This window comes from Pelodiscus sinensis, chromosome 1 (genome assembly GCF_052426305.1).
Source record: "Pelodiscus sinensis isolate ZL-2025 chromosome 1, ASM5242630v1, whole genome shotgun sequence".
Taxonomy (NCBI): domain Eukaryota; kingdom Metazoa; phylum Chordata; order Testudines; family Trionychidae; genus Pelodiscus; species Pelodiscus sinensis.
This window is the reverse complement of record NC_143052.1, coordinates 303,648,951-303,672,291: the sequence shown is the minus strand read 5'-3', so window position 1 is coordinate 303,672,291 and position 23,341 is coordinate 303,648,951. Positions and strand designations below refer to the sequence as shown.

Sequence of the window (23,341 nt, the reverse complement as noted above, 5' to 3'; positions counted from 1 at the left end):
GGTCAATCAGGGGGCTGTCAGGATCCAGGAGGCCCTACAGGAAAGCTTCCACCCCGAGGAGCCCGCAGAGCCACCCCAGTCCTCCCCATCGGGGGCTCGTGCCCCATTCCTCCCTCACCTCCTTCCACTTACCCTTCCCGAGCCCCCTCTTCCTGATGTAAAAAATAAAGGACACGTGTTCAAAAATAGAAACTCTCTTTATTTAACAAAACTGGGGACGCGGGAGGGGTGAGTTAACCTCTGGGGGACTGGGAAAAGGAGGTGGGAGAGGGGAAGAAAGAGGGTGGGAGAGGGGAGGTGGAAACCTGGGAGGAGGGAGCTGGAAGGGGGAAGCCAGGGGAAGAAGGAGGAGGGGAAGTATAAAACTATGGTACGCCATATCTTCAGAACTGTGTACAGATGTGGTCTTCTCACCTCAAAAAAGATATGGCCTTGGAAAGGGTTCAGAAAAGGGCAAGTACAATGATTAGGGGTTTGGAACAGGTCCCATATGAAGAGAGGCTAAAGAGACTGGGACTTTTCAGCTTAGAAAAGAGGAGACTGAGGGGTGATATGATAGAGGTCTATAAAATCATGAGTGGTATGGAGAGGGTGCATAAAGAAAAGTTCTTCATTAGTTCCCATAATATAAGGACTAGAGGACACCAAATGAAATGAATGGACATCAGGTTTAAAACTAATAAAAGAAAGTTCTTCTTCACACAAAGTTCTTCTTATAGTCAACCTGTGGAACTCCTTGCCACAGGAGGCTGTGAAGCCTAGAACTATAACAGAGTTTAAAGAGAAGTTAGATAAATTCATGGAGGTTGGTTCCGTGGAGTGCTATTAGCCAGGGGGTAGGAATGGTGTCCCGGGACTCTGTTTGTGGAAGGCTGAAGATGGATGGCACGAGACAAATCGCTTGGTCATTGTCTTCGGTCCATCCCCTCTGGGGTACCTGGTGTTGGCCGCTGTCGGCAGACAGGCTACTGGACTAGATGGACCTTTGGTCTGACTCAGTACGGCCATTCTTATGTTCTTATGTTCTAAGCGCAGGGCTCAGGGTCGGGGGTCTCACTGGAACAACTTGATTTTCATGCAAACCTGCTCCTGGTTTTGGATGTGGCCTTTGGTGGCCAGGCTGCAGCTATCCTGCCCTAGACGGCTGCATTCCTGTGCCTAGTGTGGAGGTCATGGACGCTGGAGGCCTCCCCCCCAAACCTCGATAATGTCCACGATCTCCGCACTAGACCAGGTGGGCACCTGCCTCTTGTGGCCCTGGGCAGGCTCCTAGGAGCCGCCAGCCTGGTCCTGGGAAGAGGCGGAGGGCTGGGTGGCAGCGGGTGGCTGGCTCATGCCATGCCAGGTGCAGGGTCTGCTGGCTGGGTGCTGGCAGGCTTGCAACTGGCACAGGCACTGTAGCCAGACCGTGCCCCTTTAAGGGCTCTGGGGCTAGGAGAGGGGCAGAAAAGTTTCCCTGGCTTGGCCCAGAGTGGCCATCAGGGCAACCCGATTAAGGTTAGCCTCCCACTAGTTTGAATTTAGTGGCTACACAGCCCTTAATTTGAACTACCTAATTCGAACGAGGCGTTAGTCCTCGTAGAATGAGGTTTACCTAGTTCGAATTAAGCGCTACGCTAGTTCGATTGAAATTCGAACTAGCAGTTTATATGTATAGCCGCTATTAAAGTTAATTTGAACTAACGGCTGTTAGTTCGAATTAACTTTGTAGTGTAGACATACCCATACTTTTAACGCAAGAGTTTTTGCGTTAGAATATTTGCACAAGAGAGCGTCTACACTGGCATGTGCTGTTGCGCTAAGAGGCGCTTTTGTGCAAAATCATCCGTGCCAGTGTAGACGCTCTCTTGCGCAAGAAAGCTCCGATGGCCATTTTAGCCATTGGGCTTTCTTGCACAAGAAATTAATGTGGCCTGTCTACACTGGCCTCTTGCGCAAGAACAGTTGCACAGGAGGGCTTTTTCCTGAGCGGGAGCATCATAGTTTTTGAGCAAGAAGCACTGATTTTATACATTAGAATGTCAGTGTTCTTGCGCAAGAACTCCCCGCCAGTGTAGACAGGCAGCTGCTTTTGCGCAAAATCATGCCAATGTTGCAGCCAAGTTAGCTGGTGAGAGAAAGTGTGCCGTGTCCCTTTTGGTATTCCCTTTGAGGTAGACAGAAAAAGTCCCTGTGTGCAGCACTGAGCTACTATTAATCTCTCCGTGCTGTGACTTCTCATGCATAAATGGAGATGTTAATGTTCTCCTACTTCTCCAGTGTGGTGTTAGGAGGAATTTGTAATTTGCAATAGAATGCTTTGAGATGGCGCAGTCATTTAGTAGCAGAGGCTGGCACACTGTCACGTAGGGTATGTTTATTCTCCGATCAAACTAGTGTGCTAAAAATAGAGTAGCTGTGGCAGGAGTAGCAGGAGGGGTTAACTATTCCAAGGATGATCCCATCCAAACCCAAAAGTCTGTTCTCAAGGTGGCTAGCTCCTCCGACTGCTTCTGTCATCTTACCTGCACTCTATTTTTAGTAGTCAGAGTTAGTGTGGACTCAAACTATAGACCTAAGCTCAGTGTTGTTCACTGTTCCTTACTGGTGCTTCATCACTGGGAGGTAGGCAGGCCACCGCCACACAGTGCCTGCTGTTGCAGGTTCCTGATTGCCTTGCCCAGGAAGCACTAGATTCCTCCCCTTTGGCCCTGTGCCATCCTTTCCTTAGCACACCCATGCAAGCCAGGCAAGCATTGTGGCCTAATTAATTTATCCAGGTGAGATCCTTGCTTAGTACGCACTTATTCCTGGCCCCAGCCCCTTTGTTCACACCACTAGATTAATACACTATCCTAGTATATCTCCAATAACTGACAGCAGTGGCAAGAGGAACATAGATTGTTTAAAGCAAATGAGGTTTTATGTAAACATTCTTAATTTTTTTCTCTTATTCTCTTCAGTGTGGACGCTAAACTTTTCTAGTATTTTCTTGCCTACAGCTCACCTTAGACCCACAATAGAAGCCAAAGGGCCAATGTTATCACCTTGCACTTAACAAGAGAAGGTTTTTTATTGATGTTTATTTTACACTGCTTATTTAGGCATCATCCTGGAACATACGGACACCAAAAATATGAAATGGCTGGACATGGAACATCTGTTGACCTGTAAGTAACAAATACAGGTGAAATCCTATTCATTAGTGAGTTATAAAGAAATTTAGCTGACAAGCAAGCAGTAACTGATACCACAGGTGTGAAGTGCATCAGCCACACATCAAAGGACAGATTCAGCTTTAGTCTGCTCTGAAAGAGGTACGTCTACACTACAGCGTTAATTCAAGTTAACTTAATTCGAAATTGTTCATTTGAATTAAGCTAATTCGAATTATGCATCTATACACAAAACCTATTTCAAAATAGCATTTTGTTATTTTGAAATAGCGCGTCCACACTGAGTGGACCCTGAACCGAAGTTCAGGCTGGCCGGAACCAGTGCTGGCAGGGCATCAGGTTAGGACATAGTGTGTGGGGCTGCTGCCTCAGGCTAACTGAGCTCCGTGCTTCACGGGACCCTACCCCCACCCCGAACAGACAGTTCTCAGGGTTCCCCGCTCGCTTGTCTACCCCGATGAGGGACAACAAAGCAGTCCTGTCTTGGAGTGCCCTGAGTGCCTGCACTCGGGACACCACAGCACTCGGCCACATGGAGCCAGAGCTGCCCCTGGGCACACCGGTGCGTCTCGTAGGGTTGTTGCCATCAGCCCAGCTGCACTTGCTGCAGGCTACCGTCCGGGGAGTCCATCGGGGGGCTGTCAGGATCCAGGAGGCCCTGCAGGAGAGTGTCCACCCCGAGGAGCCCTCAGAACCACCCCGGTCCTCCCCACCGGGGGCTCGTGCCCCATTCCTCCCTCACGTCCATCTACTTACTCCTCCCTAGCCTCCCTTCCTGATGTCAAATAAAAGACATGTATGTTCAAAAATAGAAACTGGGTTTATTGAACAACAGGGTGAACCTCTGGGGAGACTGGGAAAAGGAGGTGGGAGAGAGGAATAGAGTGGGTGGGAGAGGGGAGGGTGAAACCTGGGAGGAGGAAGTTGGAAGGGAGAAGCAAAGGGAAGAAAGGAGAAGGGAAGATCAGGGCCCAAGGTTGGGGGTCTCACCGCACCAACTTGATTGTCATGCAAACCTGCTCCTGGGTTCGCATGTGGCCTTTGGTGGCCAGGCTGGCAGCTATCCTGCCATTGACGGCCGTGTTCCTCTGTCTAGTGCGGAGATCATGGATGCTGGGGCATCCCTCCCAAACCTGAATAAGGTCCATGATCTCCACCCTGGACCAGGAAGGCACCCGCCTTCTCCAGCCCCTGTCAGGCTCCTGGGTGCTGGCAGACTGCTCCTGAGGAGCAGTGGAGGGTTGGCTGCCAGTGCCTTGCTGGCTCACGTTTTGTGGCTACTGGCTCAGGGGCCCCGGTGGCCACTGCTGGCTCTTGGCTGGTAGGCTTGGATCTGGCACGGGCCAGGGTCTATCCCTTTAATGGCTCTGGGGCCAGAGGGAGAGGAGAGCAAGTTTTCCTGGTTGTGCCCAGAGTGGCCACCAGGGCTCCCTGGGAAGGGCTGGAGGCCCCCTATTTTGAATTAATTGTCTACACAGCACTTAATTTGAAATAGCTATTTCAAATTTGGTGTTACTCCTCGTAGAATGAGGTTTACCAAATTTGAATTAAGCGCTCTGCTATTTCGAATTAATTTCGAAATAGCGGTTTGCATGTATAGATGCTATTAAAGTTAATTCAAAATAACAGCTGTTATTTTGAATTAACTTTGCGGTGTAGACGTACCTGGAGGAAACTGCAGCCAGTGTGATATAAGTCAGTGCATCTCCTGGCTATCCTGGCAATGCCTCTTCCCAACCTGTGTGATCCACTCTTTGGGCTCCATCGGCTCCCTGGGAGCCACTTTTTGCTACCCCAAACTCCACACCATCAGATTTATTTCTGTCAGGAGATGTAAAATAACTTAAAAGCAGAAGCTATTGAGTCAATGGAGCACCTTCCAATTGGATGAGTTTCTGGTAGGGTCAGGGTCTCCCCTCTCCCCCCTCCTCCATCTCAGTTTGGAGCTTGGAAGGATCCCAATGGAGGAACCTAAAGCTTTGTTTGGACAGAGAGCTTCTGTAGCTTGGTACTCACTGGTACTAAATCTCCAGCTACTGCAGGCATAGGTGACTATATGAAAAGTGAGTCATATTCTCTGTAATTCCAGCTCTCCAGGTCCTACAGAATGACCCAAGTCCCATTGTCCAGCTGGTGGCAACTCAGGTCCTAAGAGACATCTGACCTGGATGAGTGCTCGGGGAATGAAGCACAGACAACTAGATCAAAGAGCTCCTGCTACCTTGAATGGGAACAAGAGAGGGATTGCTGGAGGACAATGTGCTCTGTCTGTGCCAGCTTGTTTCCAGCTTGCACCTCATATACTTCGGTGGGAAGCTAGACATTGGTGGTATGCGGCCAGCTCTGCTATGGGGTAGGAGAGTAGTATAAGGGCCCTACCATCAATCAAACATTAGCCCCGCCACCTGACCCTGGAAGTCCCCCCCCCCCCGACTCCCCGGAAGTTCCTTCTCCCTTGTCACCGGCAGTCCCGCCCCTGGAGGGTAGTACATCCGGGTCGAGAGGGACAGGTGACCGGAAGCAAAAAAAGGATGTCATGTGACCCCCGTTAGGCCCGTCCCCTGTCACCGGAAGTCCCGCCCTTGGGGGTAATACATCCGGGGTCAAGAGGGGCAGGTGACCGGAAGTAAGGGGTGTCATGTGACCCCTCTAAGGACTTGCCCCGCCTCCCTCTACCAATCAGGAAGGGCTTTCCCCGTAGGACCGCCCCGCGAACCGCTTTGACCAATCGGGGGGAAGTTCCGGGACCGGATGACCCGCCCAGAAGTGGGTCGTGTGATCCCTCTAAGAACTCGCCCCGCCTCCCTCCACCAATCAGGAGGGGGTTTTTCCCTGTAGGACCGCCTCGTGAACTGCTTTGACCAATCAGGGGGCAGTTCTGGGACCGGATGACCCGCCCAGCAGTGGGTTGTGTGACCCCTCTAAGAACTCACCCTGCCTCCCTCTACCAATCAGGAGGGTTTTTTTCCCTGTAGGACCGCCCCACAAATCGCTTTGACCATTCGGGGGGTGCAGTTCCGGGACCCGTTGACCAGACCAGAAGCTGGTCGTGTGACCCCTCTAAGAGCTTCCCGTGACACCCTCTGTCAATCAGAGCATAGCACTTCCCCATAAGTTCTAGCGCCACACAAAAGAGGCCATCTTGTTCCAAGAGCGCATGTTTCAGAGAGTGTGCAAACGCTGAGCGGAAACATGGACTCCTTCACCACCCCCACCAGAAGTTTGGAGTTTGTTTTGGTGACGAGGGCCTTCCACCACATGAGAAGAAAGTGCCACATCAGCAACAGTTCCGAGGACGAGGGAGAGGCGAAAAGGGGCCCTTTGCCCCCTCTGCTATTGGATACACCAGAATCTGATCCCGAAACCCAACTCCTCCCACGGCAGCCTGACGAGCTAGACGGCCTCTCGTTATCTGTCCCTGTGGAGGATGCTGCCCATCTCTCCCAGGAGTCGGACAAGGTGAACGGAAAAGAAGTCAAACAGGTAAATGAAAAAATCGAGGTGGGGGGCATCATGGGTGTTTTGTGAATCTAAAAACCAGCAGCTGTAGCTTATTCTCTTTTTTGACAATCTCTTGCCAGGTCGACGATGACTTTCTAGAAACCTTTGAGAAATTGCACATCGGTAATCCTGTGGGAGTAAATCTATCTTGTGCCCGCTTTTTTTGCTCATATCTGACACATGGATCTCGAGAACAAACGTGCAAGAATGAATTAACTCGGACTCCCTAATAGCGATAGTGGTGGGGGTGTCATGGTGCCCATTTGCAGATGGCTGTAAAAGGGTGTGTTAATCCAGATGCTTAATAAAACTTGTATGAAATGTGCTGGTGTGAATGTGTTCCTTCCATACTTACAGCATCTTTTACTAACACAAATAACAGTCATGTCTACGCAGATTGCTCTGTTAGAGAAAATATATTACACCCCCAGGGAAGCTGGCAGCTTTGGTGGGGTGAACCCTCTGTTTCAAGCAGTCAAAAAGCACAGTAAAACTTTGAACAGAAGACAGGTAACATCATGGCTTTCGGACCAAGACGCTTACTCTTTGCACAAGCCTGCTCAAATACATTTTAAAAGAGACAAGACCATTGTCTCAGACATGGATGCACAATGGCAAGCAGATTTGGTGGATATGCACGGGTTCTCCAAACGCAACAGCAGTTTTAAGTATATTTTAACAGTGATAGACATTTTATCAAAATATGCCTGGGCCTTAGGCCTAAAGGACAAGACGGGCAAGGAGGTAGCCAAGGCCTTTAAAGCTATTTTCAGCGAAGGTCGCGTGCCTCAAAAATTACAAACGGATCGGGGAAAAGAATTTTTAAACAAACCTTTAAGTGGATTGTTAAAGCGGCATGGTGTCCACCATTTTGTTCCTAACAATGAAGTCAAAGCGGGGGTTGTGGAGCGATTTAACAGAACTTTAAAATCTAGGATGTGGAGATATTTTACAGCCCACAATACCTTTCGCTACATTGACATATTATCTGAGTTTATAAAGAGTTACAGCTGGAGCTTTCACAGAACTATACGGACCAGACCTGCTGATGTGAACCCCGCAAATTCTCTGAAGGTCTGGAAAACTGTTTATGGAGATGATGTTAAAATAAAACAGGCTGTTGTTCCTTTTAGAAAAGGGGACCACGTGAGACTCTCTAAAACCAAAGGTGCCTTTAAAAATGGTTATGAACAAACATTTACCGATGAGATATTCATAGTGGATGAAGCCTTAACCAGGGGTGAGAGACCTGTCTACCGATTAAAAGATTACGAGGGTGAGACAGTGACGGGGTCGTTTTACCCTGAAGAATTACAAAAGGTGAACCCCAAACAAGACAGGATTTACAGGATTGAAAAAGTTCTAGCAGAGAAAGGGAAAGGAAGAAAAAAGCAGCTATTGGTGAAATGGCTGGGGTGGCCCAACAAATTTAACAGTTGGGTAGAAGCTTCTCAACTCTGTAACGTTTAAGCGAGAATAAAAACAATCCCACCTGCAAGGAGAGAAATGGAGGACGGGGGCTTCTACATCACTCTGCCCAGCAACGCCAGCTCTGGGGTTTTTCCCCAAAACACCAGCTCGGCCTTTACAATACAGCTAATAAAGTCGTTGGATCTCCCGGGGGCCTAGGAAGTGGGGTTAGCGGAAATACAATATCCAAACAGCTGGAACAACATTACTGAGGACACCCCTTTCCAAATCACCTTTGGAGATAAACCATGGAGTTATATCCTACGGCGAGGTTATTACTCAACTATACCCGAATTATTGGAACATATGAATAGCATTGTGGCACGTCATTCTGGACCGCCTGATGTTATCATGAATTATGACCCTGTGAGTAGAAAATGTAGACTTAAATCCACCGATGCTACTGCTACGTTTTCTACCCTCGGGGAGCTAGCTAACATTCTGGGTTTGGCCCCCGGGCACAGTGTCCAGAAGAGTCCCTTCTCAGCAGACATCACAGGGGGTTTCAACTCCTTGTATCTATACACGGATATTGTAGAACACCAGTTTGTGGGGGACTTTTCTGTCCCCCTGTTACGCTGCGTCCCTGTCAGAGGAAATAACAATGAGTTTGTTACCATCACCTACGATAAGCCTCATTACGTACCCATCAGTCAACACCACATCGACACCATCACCATTGAAATAAAGACGGATCAAAACAGATGCGTTTCATTTTGCTTTGGCAAGGTGATTGTGAAGCTGCACCTGCGTTCCCGGAAAGAGCGAGGTTTCTAAAAAGCAAAACACTATTATGGCGATCGTAAAAAATTACGGTGACTCCAAAGTCTACAGCAACTATTACAAAGCCCAGGCTGGATATGCCCTTCCTGGATATCATGGAGCCCCTGTGATGTACGGGGCCGGCGTGGGCGGTATATTCCGTAGCCTTTTTTGAAAAGCTGTACCGCTTTTGCGAAGAGGGCTAGAGATTATTAAACCCCACATAAAAACAGCCGCTCAAAACATAGCCAGAGATGTGGTAGGCCACGTTTCCCAGGCTGTCTTGGAGAAGGTGGGGAATCCGGCTAAACAGGAAGGGTCAGGGCTGATGTATATTAAAAGGAGGAAGAGAAAGAGAAATGCGTCATATCCGCGACGCACAGGACCCCCGAAACCCTTTAAAAGAAGAGCCTTGACACGCAGGACAGGCCATAAGCAAAAGTCCAAGAGGAAGCCAGGGAGAAAGAGGACACGCTCTGTACCTGGTAAAAGAGATATATTTTAGTCAACATGGCTTTCGTTCACTGCGGGTCGGAAGAGTGCACCAAATCTGAACTAGACTTGTTTCAGATAGCCCCTACTCAGACCAGCATTGAGAAAAGCATCTACATCGAGGTGCCGCCTCTGTCAGCCGTGACAGAAACTGCCCCCATCGACTTTTTTATAGCAGGGAATGGCATAGATTATATGGATTTAAACAACATCCTACTCTACCTTTGTTGCAAGATAGTAAAAGGCGATGGGACTGCACTCCCCAGGGATGCCGCGGTAGGCCTGGTGAATTACCCAGTGGCCTCTATTTTCAGTCAATTGGATGTTACATTGGGAGACCGCCTAGTAAGCAATTTTCCGCCTGACTGTTTTACAAAGACACTCCTGGACAACACGAAAAAACAGCTGGATGGTGAGAATCTAGGATTTGTGAGGTGTGCAAGGCTGACGTCCCAGAGCAGGACAATGGAGTTGTTGGGTCATCTACACAGCGACCTGTTTTTTCAAGAAAAACTTTTGTTGAACGGGGTGGATGTGAAAATTAAATTGACACGCAGTAAAGCACCCCAGGTGAGGTGTTTAAAGGCAACTGATGGTTGTTTTTCTTAATTTTTCTTCTTAAAAACAATGAACAATTCAGAAAAAATACCTAGACATAATATATATATATTAAATAGATATTCTATATATAGAGAAGTGTTTTATTTAAAGCAAAATGTGATCAAGTTCAAAAATTATTTTTAGAACATGACAAACTTCACACACTGAGCCAGTCAGACAGTTTAGCCAATTTTTGTTTTTTAGAAGGCAAAAAAGGAGTTGGTGTTTCTCGATCCATCCCAGCGTCAGTGGCTGAGGCCTTCAGGCGTTCCAAAAGAACTCTGTTGTCTGCACTGCCCATGATGGAAGATGGAACGTTTAGTTCTGCCATGGCATTGATAAACACATCCCATCCTTTAGGTACATGTCTGCTAGGGACAGAACGCGTCTGGGTGACGGCTCTGACTAAGTCAAGCATGTTAGAACCATTCACCACCGAGCCTTTGTACACAAATGCACCTTTATCATTCCAGGAAGCGATAGTTTTATCCTGGCCCAGCTTATTTAGCAACACTGAGGCGTTTTTCTTATAACGCTTATTCACGTTATCCAACACCTCCTGAACCACAGAGTCTGAGGTGTTTTCTGTTTCTGGAGGTTTGGCGGTGTCACTCTGTTCTGGTAGAAACAGACTTATTTTCCTTTTATCTGCATCACTTTGCTTCACGTACGTTAGGTATCTCTGAAGCACAGCGCTGTAGAGTTTAGCCTTTTCGTATTCGGCTAAGTCAGTCCTTTGAAGAACAGACTTCATTTCAGCATCCAGTAAGCGAGTTGCAGTTGTTCTGATATTTTCCTCCACTGGAGGGGGAGCCCTTAATTGCTCCAGCTGATGGCTGGGCACCAGGTACATTTTTTCTGCATACTCCATTATCGGTTATTCAAAAGCCCCGTTATCAGAGGGACAGCAAAACTTAACAAAGGGCCGATAAACCCCCCAGACTGCTTCACCAGATGCTTCTTTCTTTTAAGCGAGACCCTTTTATTAGACAATGTTTTTATAAGCGTGCGTTTCTTTTTCAGCACGCTCACTTGATTCTGCGTCAAAGGCACGTTTCCTTTTAAGGTATTGAGTGCTAGTTCTGAGATGGCCGCTACTAAATCGTCAGAGGCCGAACACAGTATAGCCTTCCTTTGCTGCGGGGGTGATTTGCTAAGTAATTTTAAAAGAGCCAGGTTTCTCTTCACGCAGCTAGACATGTTTTCGGTCGGCAACCCCCAGCTGTTAAAAAGGGTCTGCCGATAAATCATCTCTTTTTATACCCGGCGGTTGTTCTTTTCAAAGTAGAAGCCACCGGCCAGTCTGGAGGGAAAAGACCAGTTCTTAGTCTATAAGCTTCTGGCGTGGACGCATTTAAATCCACCACCAGGTAGCCATAAGGTCTTTTGGTAGCATCCTCAAAAGCTTCTAGAAAGAATTGAGCCTTGCCGGGGTAAATTTGCCGAGCAAGCGTAGCGATTTGCAGTTTATCCCTGGGGTTTTTGAACAGAACCATGTACTTAGTGTTTAGGTTAATCGTACGGCTCTTTTTCCCCTGACAAAATACGTTCTGAACGATATACATAATGCTCAATTTCCTGTGGTGCACGTACTTGGTAAAGGCTTTCTCAATTTCATCGCTTTCACAAGCAGAGTTCATCAGATCATCCACGATAATCAGATTCACTTTATTAGTAGGAAACAAATGGTCATCGTCAAAAGCATTAGGCAGACCCTCCACAAAATTAGTAAAGGGATATTTACAGAGCAGTTCTTTATACAGAGGTTGCCAACAACTGTAACACCACAAAATATTCTCAGGCATAACAGACAGTGTGTGTTTGGCATTATCCAATACGTTTTTTATAAAGTAACTTTTCCCACAGTTGCTAGGCCCTGCGAGAATTGCAGAAAAGGGGTGTTTCCACCTCGTATCCATTTTTCAAAAGCCGAAGGGCCGGGTTTTAAACCCTTCTCCTAGGACCCTCTTGTTATAAACACCTTTGTGTTTTTTAAGGGTTTTTGTCTCTATTTGCCACTGATTTTTGTTTCTTACAATCGAGGGCTGTTGCACCTCTATCTTTTTTGAGGTGTTTTCTTGCAGACCCGTGCAATAGTCCAGGACTAGATCTTTCAAACTGTCAAAGTTGATCTTTTCACAGTTTGCTACGTTTAGGGTAATTCCTTTGACTTTCATACAGGCCTTTCCTCCCGACAGCTTATACCCGTAGGTTTTCGGGCCTGCTGACACAAACTCAGTGATGTGTTGATCTGACGGGATCTCGCTCGTGAGGTCCCCTAAATAATCCCCCAGAGGGGGATTCCAGTCACCTTCCCTTTTCACAAATATCACTGAGTCAGTGTCATGGTATAGGCACCGCTCTTGCAACCCATCTAGGAGACTGTATAATTCTAAGTGGGCATAAGCGGTGGTGAAACAGGCTATGAAAACATTGGTATTGCCAGAGACAGAGTACCGGTCTTTTGCGTGCTTCCAAGACACGCATGCTGTTTCATTGTCGATAAACTCGCAGGATGAAACCTCGTAATTGGGGGAAAACAGGTACCGAAAGAGTTCATCAGGGTCTCTTACGATGCTGGTGTTGGGTAGGTTTGTTCTTTGGCCGAATTTACCCCACAGAGAATTTAAAAACAGTTTAGCAATTTGGCGTTTAGCTGGGTTCGACCTGATCTCGTGTTGGCGTAAACGCATGCCTTCTTTTTGGTAAAAATCGTTAACGTACTTATTTTGTTTTTGTTCGTCTGTGCACCAGCCGGGATACCCTGAAGCCTCTTGTTCCTGACGGAGGTGTAATTTGATATACTCTGACAAGAGTTTGTCAGATTTGTCACTGAAATGCCAGATTTCACAGATTTTAGCCACTGTATACCCCTTTGCTATGGCCACAGTCAATTCCACCGTGCACCATGTCCCCAGGATAGCTCTCTCCTCATCAGTATGGGTGCACGTCTCCCGCTGCTCGGTTTCCGCACATGTTTGGCATAGCGGGAACATAAGCTTGCCACCCACTCTGACAGGTAACAATGGGAAAAAGAGGCCTCGCGGGGGGTACACCTTAACTTTTGCAATTCCAAAATAATTTGCAAGGGGTCCAAAGTTGTCATAAACTATATCGGGGTGTCCAATAGGGTATTCTTTGGTTTTGTTTACGAAAGGGTAAAATCATAATAGTGGATTTCTTCCCCGGGGTTAGGCTTGTAATATAGGCGGATAGTGTTTGTCCTCCCCCCGAAAAGAGCATCCCTAGGCCTGAGAGGCTGGGGTAACTGGGCTCGGTTTAAAAAGCCTGCAAGCTCCCTGTCTGTTTCTTTCATCACCTCCCACTCGTGCTCCCAGAGAGTCCTCACTACAAAACCAAGTCGTTTTAGATAGTCAGTCTTAAGCTGCGTCTTGTAATAAAGAAACCCAAAAGTTGTCCCTGTCATAGGGTTTTGTGCTTTTTCACAATAACAGGTGACACAGCCATGGAAAAAACACCCGTTAAACTCAAAGGCCGTGCGTACCCCGTCAACATTGGCATAACCGTCTAAAAAGTAGGGGCCTACCTGTAGTGCCCCACCCTGTAAAGCATGCCGTATTTGTATATTTTCTTTGTAAGAGGTATACAGCAGCCACTGAATAGATGGGGTCGAATATCTCTTTTTCTGCCGGTGGTAATTGTCTGGAGGGAGAAGAGCTACCGTGTTAGGCTCCAAAAGCATAAACCTGTACATCGCCATGCAGATGGAGGCCAGCGTGATGTACTGGAAAGGATCGATATACAGGTTTATCTCAGTGAATTTACCAGGGCCTCTCTCTGCTACATCCCCCATCTCTGTCATGTTCATAATCTCTTTTCTATATAGAATACAAGCCTGTCTCAAAATGTTAACATCCTGTTGACAGTAATACGCGAGCTCTTTCTGCAAGTCAAACGTCTCATAGCTGTGGTCCCGATACCAGTCGAGAAACTCTGCTTTTTCCCTGGGCATCATACTGTCTACACCATAGTGTCCCACACCAGGCATAGGCCCCACGTAATTTTGGTGTGAAAAAAATGTGGAAAATACCCTTTGCACCCTTCAAACCCCATCGCCTGCAGTAGCTTGCTAAGCTTCATGGGCAAGAAGTTTAAAGAGTCTATAAAACGAATGTCCAGGGCCTTAACTTTCACACACATTAGTTTACTACCCTGAGTGATCAGCTCTAGGCACATCTTTTCCTTCAGTAGCTGTCTCACGACAAAGTACGCATCGTAACCTTTGGAATTGTGCGCTATGAATGTGTAGTCACGGAACTCTTTGCCAATAAAGGTCTTAACGAACATAGAAAGACACTTGCTACCCTTAAATTCCCAGGATTTTTCTGGCTTTAGGGCCAGAGCAAAAATGTAATTGGGAGTGTGCAACCCCGTCTCCTGCGTGCATTCGAAATCATAAAAAATATACTTTTCTGAGGCTTCGGGCTTTCTAAGGCTGTCCATAAAACAGAAATGATTGTCAATGTTGCCAACAAGCAAGCCCTTACACTGCTTACAGCGTCGCCCTTTACAGCGGTGCCGCTTGTCCATGTAAGACTGACACACATCACACAAAGTTTTAGACAGGCATTCAACTTGTTTTTTCGATGCGCAGTCTATGTGTCTGACTAAGCACTCTTTGGCTCGACAAAATAGTCTACAGCTAGGACACCGCAGCGGCACGCCCACGCTGTCTGAGCACGTTCCGCTCAAGCAGAGGCGGCAACAATACCTGCAAGAGTGGTCATGACTGTACACTGTGTGGCAAAACTCACAATAATTTTTCGCTCCGAACAACTTTTTCACATCCAGAACCCCATAATAATGCTCATCTCCGCCAAGCACCGCGCGCCCGGGGCCGGCACCCCCACCCTCAAGCACCGCGCGCCCGGGGCCAGCGCGCCCCCCCCCGCGCAAGCGCCACACGCTATGTACCCAGGGCCAGGTCAACCCCAAGCACCTGGCAGGTGCATGCAAATGCCCCTGCGGGCGCCATGGCGCCCGCGGGCACCGTGTTGGGGACCACGGACCTACGGCAATAACAGTATTTAATAAGCTTTCCAAACACAGTTCAGCACATAGGCCCCGGAGCTTGCAGTTTATACCCTCTGGAGTCCAAGTCAAACAGTCATGGTACTGCTGGGCTGGCGCATTTATGACACAACCCTCACAATCCTCAAAAAGCTTTTCCCTAAGACAGTGACTAAGGACGGTATAAACACCAACGCGTACAATAGAGCGCATAACTTTTTTACGCTTATGATGTGGCACTGGCTCAACTAGGTCAATGCACAGCCACCTCCTGAATTCTTCATGGCCGTCATCCTTGGCGTTCTCTTCAATGCTTTGTATCAGTGTTGAGCAAAAACAAGGTGGGCCCGGTTCGTCTTCCTCGTCCGATGCAATGCTGTCCCGGGTCTGACGGTCAGCTAGAAAGGCATCGTCAAGCTGTCAAAAGATTGCCAGAAAGAAATAATGTAAGACGCTCTGGTCATTTTTTTTTTAAAGTTTACAAAATCCCGGTTTCCTAACCCCATGATGCCCCAACTTCGATCTTTCATTTACCTATTTGGCTTCTTTTCCAAGCGTCTTGTCCGACTCCTGAGAGCCATGGGCACCTTCTTCCTCCAGGCCATCTAGCTTGTCTGGCTGCATCGTGAGCGGTTGGGTTTCGGCGTCAGATATTGGTGTATCCATCAGCGGCTGGGCCAAAGGGCTCCCTTCAACTTCTCCTTCCTCCTCGGAACTGTCGCTGATGTAGCGCTTTCTTCTCGGCACCAAAACAAAGTTGGTGAAAGAAGCCATGTTTCCGCTCAGCGTTTGCACGCTCTCTGAAACACGCGCTCTTGGAACAAGATGGCCTCTTTTGTGTGGCGCTAGAACTTACGGGGAAGTGCTATGCTCTGATTGGCAAAGGGTGTCACGGGAAGCTCTTAGAGGGGTCACACGACCCGCCTCAGGTCTGGTCAACGGGTCCCGGAACTGCACTCCCCGGATTGGTCAAAGCGATTCGTGGGGCGGTCCTACAGGGAAAAAACCCCTCCTGATTGGTAGAGGGAGGTGGGGCGAGTTCTTAGAGGGGTCACACAACCCACTGCTGGGCGGGTCATCCGGTCCCAAAACTGCCCCCCGTTTGGTCAAAGGGGTTCGCGGGGCGGTCCTACAGGGAAAAACCCCCTCCTGATTGGTAGAGGGAGGCGGGACAAGTTCTTAGAGGGGTCACACGACCCACTGCTGGGCGGGTCATCGGGTCCCAGAACTGCCCCCCCGCTTGGTTAAAGCGGTTCGCGGGGCGGTCCTACAGGGGAAAACCCCTTCCTGATTGGTTGAGGGAGGCGGGGCGAGTCCTTAGAGGGATCACATGACACTCCTTACTTCCGGTCACCTGCCCCTCTTGACCCCGGATGAATTACCCCAAAGGGCGGGACTTCCGGTGACAGGGGACGGGCCTAACGGGGGTCACATGACACCCGGTCAGCTGTCCCTCTTGACCCGGATGTACTACCATCCAGTGGCCGGCCTTCCGGTGACAGGGGAGAAGGGAATTCTGGCGGTCAGGGGGCGGGACTTCCGGGGTCAGGGGGCAGGGCTAACGTTTGATTGATGGTAGGGCCCTTATACTACTTAGGGGATTACACATGCCGGGGGAATTCACTAAGGGTGGCTTTAATTGGCATTTAAGCATCTAACTGTGGATTTTGGTGATTTCCTTTAGATATCCAGGGCCTTTAACTGTGCTTGTATTGTCCAGTCCCATAAGTTGCTGAGTGTCCTCAAACTCCCTCTGATGTTATTGGGAGTTCAGAACACTCTGCCCTTCAAAGAAGGTACTCAGCAGATATCATTCGTCCTCCAAATTTAGAGGCTATGATCCTCCACCTCATAGCAAAAGTTTCCTGAATAGTTAGGTTTCTAGTCTCTCTCAGCACTTTACTCTTGCCCTCCTGGGTTCTGGGCCTATGAGGAGTCACCAGACAACAGTTAGCAAAGGAGGGTAAAAGGCTGAGGGGGTCTGGGATATCATTGTCTGTGGTTCTCAATGGGGAGAGAATCTTCCTGTGATGGCTGAATATGGGAAGGGGATCAGTGTTTTCCCCTGTTGAATTGACACTTTCTGATAATTCACTATATTAGGTAATAGGAGTTCCCCTAATCTTGTGGTGTTTCCTGTTTTGGAGATTGTTTTCCATTCCATATCCAGCAGCTTAATCCCAACCCATGTTATTATATTTATTAAGGGGCATTGTACAAATGCTGATGACTCTTTAAGTTTATTTCTCAGGTGCTGGCCATGCTGTGTCTCACAAACAGTCACCTGTAAATAACCCTCCCCTGTAAATAATATAGTGTTTGTATTTACTGTGCACATATCATTCGTCCACCAAATTTAGAGGCTATGATTCTCCACCTTATAGAAAAAGTTTCCTGAATAGTTAGGTTTCTAGTCTCTCTCAGCACTTTACTCTTGCCCTCCTGGGTTCTGGGCCTATGAGGAGTCACCAGACAACAGTTAGCAAAGGAGGGTAAAAGGCTGAGGGGGTCTGGGATATCATTGTCTGTGGTTCTCAATGGGGAGAGACTCTTCCTGTGATGGCTGAATATGGGAAGGGGATCAATGGAGACCCCCTGTTGAACTGACACTTTCTGATAATTCACTATATTAGGTAATAGGAGTTCCCCTAATCTTGTGGTGTTTCCTGTTTTGGAGATTGTTTTCCATTCCATATCCAGCAGCTTAATCCCAACCCATATTATTATATTTATTAAGGGGCATTGTACAAATGCTGATGACTCTTTAAGTTTATTTCTCAGGTGCTGGCCATGCTGTGTCTCACAAACAGTCACCTGTAAATAACCCTCCCCTGTAAATAATATAGTGTTTGTATTTACTGTGCACATGTTTCCAATTAAACTCTTTGAAGTATCTGTTTCAATTACTCAGGGGCCTGATTTCTTCTTTCAGAGTATGTCTACACTACAGCATTATTTCAAACTATCTTATTTCGAAATAGCGCGTCTACACACAAAATGCATTTTGAAATAGCGTTTTGCTATTTCGAAATAGCGCGTCTACACACAAAATGCATTTTGAAATAGCGTTTTGCTATTTCGAAATAGCGCGTCCACACTGAGTGTACGGTGAATCGCATTTAAGGCCGGACAGAACCAGGTCCGGCAGGGCATCAGGTCAGGAGTTACTTTGTGTGGCTGCTGCCTGAGGCTGTCTGAGGCCTATGCTTAAAGGCACCCCCCTGGACAGCCAGTTCTCAGGTTTCCCTGCTTGCTTGCCTACCTCCATGAGGGACAGGAAACCATTTTGTCTCTGTGTGCTCTGGTTGCCTTCACTCGGGACATCACAGCACTCTGCGACATGAAGCCAGAGCTGCCCCTGGGCACTCTGGTGCTTTTCGTGGACGCGTTGCTGCGGACCTGTCTGAACTTTCTGCAGGCTGCCATCTGAGAGGTCCATCAGGGGGCTGTCAGTATCCAGGAGGCCCTGCGGGAGAGCTTCCATCCTGAGGAGCCCTCAGAGCCTCTCTGGTCTGCCCCACTGGGGGCTTGTGCCTCATTCCTCCCTCACGTCCTTCCACTTACCTCTCCCTCTGCCCCCTTCCTGATGTCAAATAAAATACACGTATTTTCATGAACACAAACTATCTTTATTTAACAAAACCCCGGGGGAGAGGGGGGAGAATGAAACTCTGGTGAGACTGGGGAAAGGAGGCGGGAGAGGGGAGAAGAGAGGGGGGGAGAGGGAAGGGGGAAAACTTGGGGGGAGGAAGAAAGGGGAGGAGAAGGTCAAGGCTCAGGGTTGGGGTGCTCTCCAGACCAACTTGATTTTCATGCAAACTTGCTCCTGGGTTCACATGTGGCCTTTAGGGCCAGGCTGGCAGCTATCCTGCCATTGATGGCCGCATTCCTCTCTCTAGTGCAGAGATCATGGACATTGGGGGCAATCCCCCCAAACCTGAATAAGGTCCATGATCTCCACCCTGGACCAGGAAGGCGCCCGCCTTCTCCAGCCCCTGTCAGGCTCCTGGGAGCTGGCAGACTGCTCCTGGCGAGTGGTGGAGGGCTGGCTGCCAGTCTTTGCTGGCTCATGTTTTGGGGCCACTGGGTCAGGGGTAGTGACTGCTGGCTCTGGCCTGGCAGGCTTGGAACTGGCACAGACACTGTGGCCAGAGTCAACCCCTAAAGGCTCCGGGGAGGGAGGAAGGAGAGGAGTGATCTTGGTTGAGACTGGAGTGGCCACCAGGGCACCCTGGGAAGGCTGGAGGCCCCCTATTTCGATGTGTCTACACAGCACTTATTATGAAATAGCTATTTTGAATTTGGCTTTATTCCTCATGGAATGAGGTTTACCAAATTTGGAATAAGTGCTCCGCTATTTCAAATGAATTTCAAAATAGCAGTTTGGCTGTGTAGATGCTAGTGAAGTTATTTTGAAATAATGGCTGTTTTTTCAAAATAACTTTGCTGCGAAGACATACCCTCAGAGAAGTTGAGGTTTCCAGAAGATCCACTGTAAGTAACCAGTATGCAGGGTTTCTCCCTTGCCCTTTCTCCACTAAGCTGGTAGAAGACCCTCAGTCCAGTGCCTCTTGGGGGTCTCTAACCACTCTTCTGTGATACACACCAAGCTAGATCTAAACCCTATAGCTAGTGATATGGGGTCTGGTTTTTTTTATCATCTTCACTTTGTCTTTCTGGGAATTCAGTGTTGCTGATGAATTCTGGGCTGTAAGTGGCATTGACTGTTCAGGTGTGTTACCCTCCCTCTTGTCTAGCCTCTTTCTGGGTCAGAAGGCTATCTGAGAACTGCATGGGCTCGTCTACATTGGCCCCTTTTCCGGAAGGGGCATGTTAATTTCAGAGGTCGTAATAGGGAAATCCGCGGGGGATTTAAATATCCCCCGCGGCATTTAAATAAAAATGTCCGCCGCTTTTTTCCGGCTTTTAGAAAAGCCGGAAAAGAGCGTCTACACTGGCCCCGATCCTCCGGAAAAAGCACCCTTTTCCGGAGGATCTTATTCCTACTTATTCAAAAAAGGGTGCTTTTTCCGGAGGATCGGGGCCAGTGTAGACGCTCTTTTCCGTCTTTTCTAAAAGCTGGAAAAAAGCAGCGGACATTTTTATTTAAATGCCGCGGGGGATATTTAAATCCCCCGCGGATTTCCCTATTACGACCTCTGAAATTAACATGCCCCTTCCAGAAAAGGGGCCAATGTAGACGTAGCCCATGTGTTTACTTACAGACTTAGGATAGGTGCCTGTAATAGTGATTGAGGGAAGGCATCTCTGCTTTTTTAAGCTAAGTCCCTGTTTGTGCTTTGCAGACCTTTATCAGGGAGGAACGATTGGATCCCCTAGCTTCCCCCACTGTTCTATGAGGGAATGGCTGTCCTGAGATATCACTGACAGGGCTGCTAGGCTCACTGGTCTTATGACTTCTCTATATCAGGGACCAGCTCATTTGTTAATAATTCACGTTGGACGGGAGCTGGGTGAAGGCTGGAGGGTCAGTTTTGCTGTGATGATCACCAGTTAAGCTCTACAGAGAATCATAGAAATGCAGGGTGGAAGTGACCTAGAAAGACCCCCTAGTCCAGCTCCCTGTGCTGAGGCAGGACCAAGTATTCCTACACACTTTTGTCTAACTGGTTCTTAAAAACCTCCAGTGATGGAGATTCCAGAACCTCCCTTTGAAGCCTACTCCGTAGCTTAACTGTTTTTATAGTTACTTAGAAAGTTTCTCCTAATATTGAACCTAAATCTCCCTTGCTGCAGATTAAGCTGATTGCTACTTCTCCTACTTTCAGTCCACATACTGTCTAGACCATCCCTGAGTTGACTTGATGTTAACTCGATAACACCACCAGTCCGTGAGCCACCCATCCAATCTTCTCAAGGCTCTGCCAGCCCTTACTTTACCTTGCAGGGTAAAAAGTAATGGTGCCTGACGGGAATGGGAGTGTGAAGTTTGGATATGAAGGTGGGGCGGAGGGGACGACACTTACCTGGCTCTGTACCTCCTGTCGCTCTCAGGCACCATGAATCTGGCCAATGGAAGCAGCAGGGAAAGCTTTCAGGTGAACAGTTTCTTGGACTGCCAATCCCCCTGCTCAGAGGAGGAGGAGTGGGAGTGCATGGAGCTGCTTCCTGTCCCCATGAGCTAGATCTGGCCCATGAGGATCCTCCCCCAAGAGGGGAGCTGCAGAGCTGGAGCACCAGTGTAGGCTCCCCAGTATAGGGGTGTGTGAACCCAGAGCCTGCAGCTTACCTGCAAGATGGTTGCAGACCACACTTTGTGAACCACTCACTGCCTTACATGCTTTCTCTGGGCCTTGTGGAGGGTACTCAGAGTCTGGGTATGTATATGCAGTAAGGAGGAGAAGGGAATGGGCTGGGAACAGAGAGCCTAAGTCGTGATGTTAGATGCACTTCAAGCACCCACCTGACAATTTTTGTCCTGCATGCATTGACCATATAGTAGTCACCGAGCCCCCCAGTGAAATGCAAACCACCAGCGTTTGACAGACAGGAATGTAGGATGGCAGAATAGTGCTGGGAGAATTTTTATTTTCATAGAAACTACTGAATACATTTAAAGAGGTTTTCAAATCTCAGTAAAGGTGCATCTCCACTGCACCCGTAGGTCAAAATAAGCTACGCAATTTGAGCTACGCAAATTGCATATCTTATTTCAATCTAATTTTGAAATAGATTATTTTGAAATTTCAGAATAAAGCGCTATTCCAGCAAGTCCCTTAACCTTCATGGAACGAGGGCTACAGGGACACCGGAATATATTCCGAAGTAATGGGTGCATTTAAAGATGCGAAATAGCTATTTGTGGATACTTTTGATATCCCAAAATAGAACTGCTGTCTAGACGTAGCCTAAATGTATAGGAGCAGAAATTGATCTTCAAACATTTGCCATTTAAAGAAATAAAATGAAACATTTCTGGTGTGAAAGAAAAGTACACTTGCTGACTTCTTCATTCTCTTTAAAAACACCATGGTTCTTTAGAAGTTTTCTCTTTTTCTGCCTGTGGAATAGAAATACGGAAATAATAAGGTATTTGTTTGAGACAAAATTCAGAGAAATATGTACCATGATTGCTGTCCCTTTGTGAAGTGTCTGATGGAAGCAAATGTTCACACACAAGTGCCATAGTTTTAGAGCATAGTTTTGCCACTGTAACTTAGAATGAGTAGGTCCTGACTCCGAGAACAGTGATGTGAGGGCCAGATTCTGCCATACTTACAGGCTACGTCTAGACTGGCATGATTTCCGGAAATGCTTTTAATGGAAAAGTTTTCTGTTAAAAGCATTTTCAGAAAAGAGCATCTAGATTGGCGTGGACGCTTTTCCGCAAAAGCACTTTTTGCGGAAAAGCATCTGTGCCAATCTAGACGCGCTTTTGCGCAAAAAAGCCCCGATCGCCATTTTAGCCATCAGGGCTTTTTTGTGCAAAACAGTACTGTGCTGTCTACACTGGCCCTCTTGCGCAAATGATTTGCGCAAGAGGGCTTTTGCCCAAACTGGAGCAGCATAGTATTTCCGCAAGAACAATGACAATCTTACATGAGATCGTCAGTGTTCTTGCAGAAATTCAAGCAGCCAGTGTGGACAGCTAGCAAGTTTTTCCGCAAAAGCAGCTGTTTTTGCGGAAAAACTGGCCAGTCTAGACACAGCCACATTGCACAATCTCACATTCAGCAAGCAGCCATACTGCTTTCAATATCCTCTTTGGTAGAGCAAGGTACTACTCACTGGCAGTTAGGTTAGCAGCATGCCATCATTGATTTCTGCAAAGCACTGGTGTGTAGGGGACCCTTTGTCAGTCCCGGTCTATAACTCCATTAGGTGGTTTTGCGATATGGACAGCTTGCTCTTAGACTCCAGAAAGAATAGGCGGAAGGGATAAAGTATATCATGTTGGCTTGATCTAAGTTTAGGTACTCTCACTGAGTAGTACCTTGCTCAGAGAGTAGACCATTCAAATCAGTTTGGCTGTCTGAGTAAGGTACTTAAAGTATGACAAAATCTGTCCCTTTTTGGTATTTTTTTATATCAAAATTAACATCTGACACTGAAATTACCATATAATCGCTGAATTCCTTGTCTGTCGTCATCTGGAAGGACGAAGGTGTTTGGATCCCAGTAGCGATAAATAGGGTACGTCAGAGCACCTTGAACATTTGAATGACCCAGTCCCAAAGAATGGCCAAATTCATGAGCAGCAACAAGGAACAAATTTGTTCCTAAATTTTTCATATAATAAAAAGAGGAAAAGAATTGTTAACATACAATGGAACGGAGAATCACAAGCAGAAGAATTCACATCTTTTCAT

General features: G+C 47.6%; 1 protein-coding gene across 1 annotated transcript in view; it reads left to right on the top strand.

Moving 5' to 3' along the window:
• LOC142824859 (maestro heat-like repeat-containing protein family member 2B) overlaps positions 1-15,859 on the top strand; it is a 39,160-nt gene extending 23,301 nt beyond the window's left edge. The window contains exons 16-17 of the mRNA XM_089777533.1: positions 3,084-3,149; positions 5,245-15,859. Coding sequence (XP_089633659.1) covers positions 3,084-3,149; positions 5,245-5,266 — 88 coding nt within the window. The 3' untranslated portion in view covers positions 5,267-15,859. The remainder of the gene's footprint in view (positions 1-3,083; positions 3,150-5,244) is intronic.
• Positions 15,860-23,341: the final 7,482 nt, after the last annotated feature.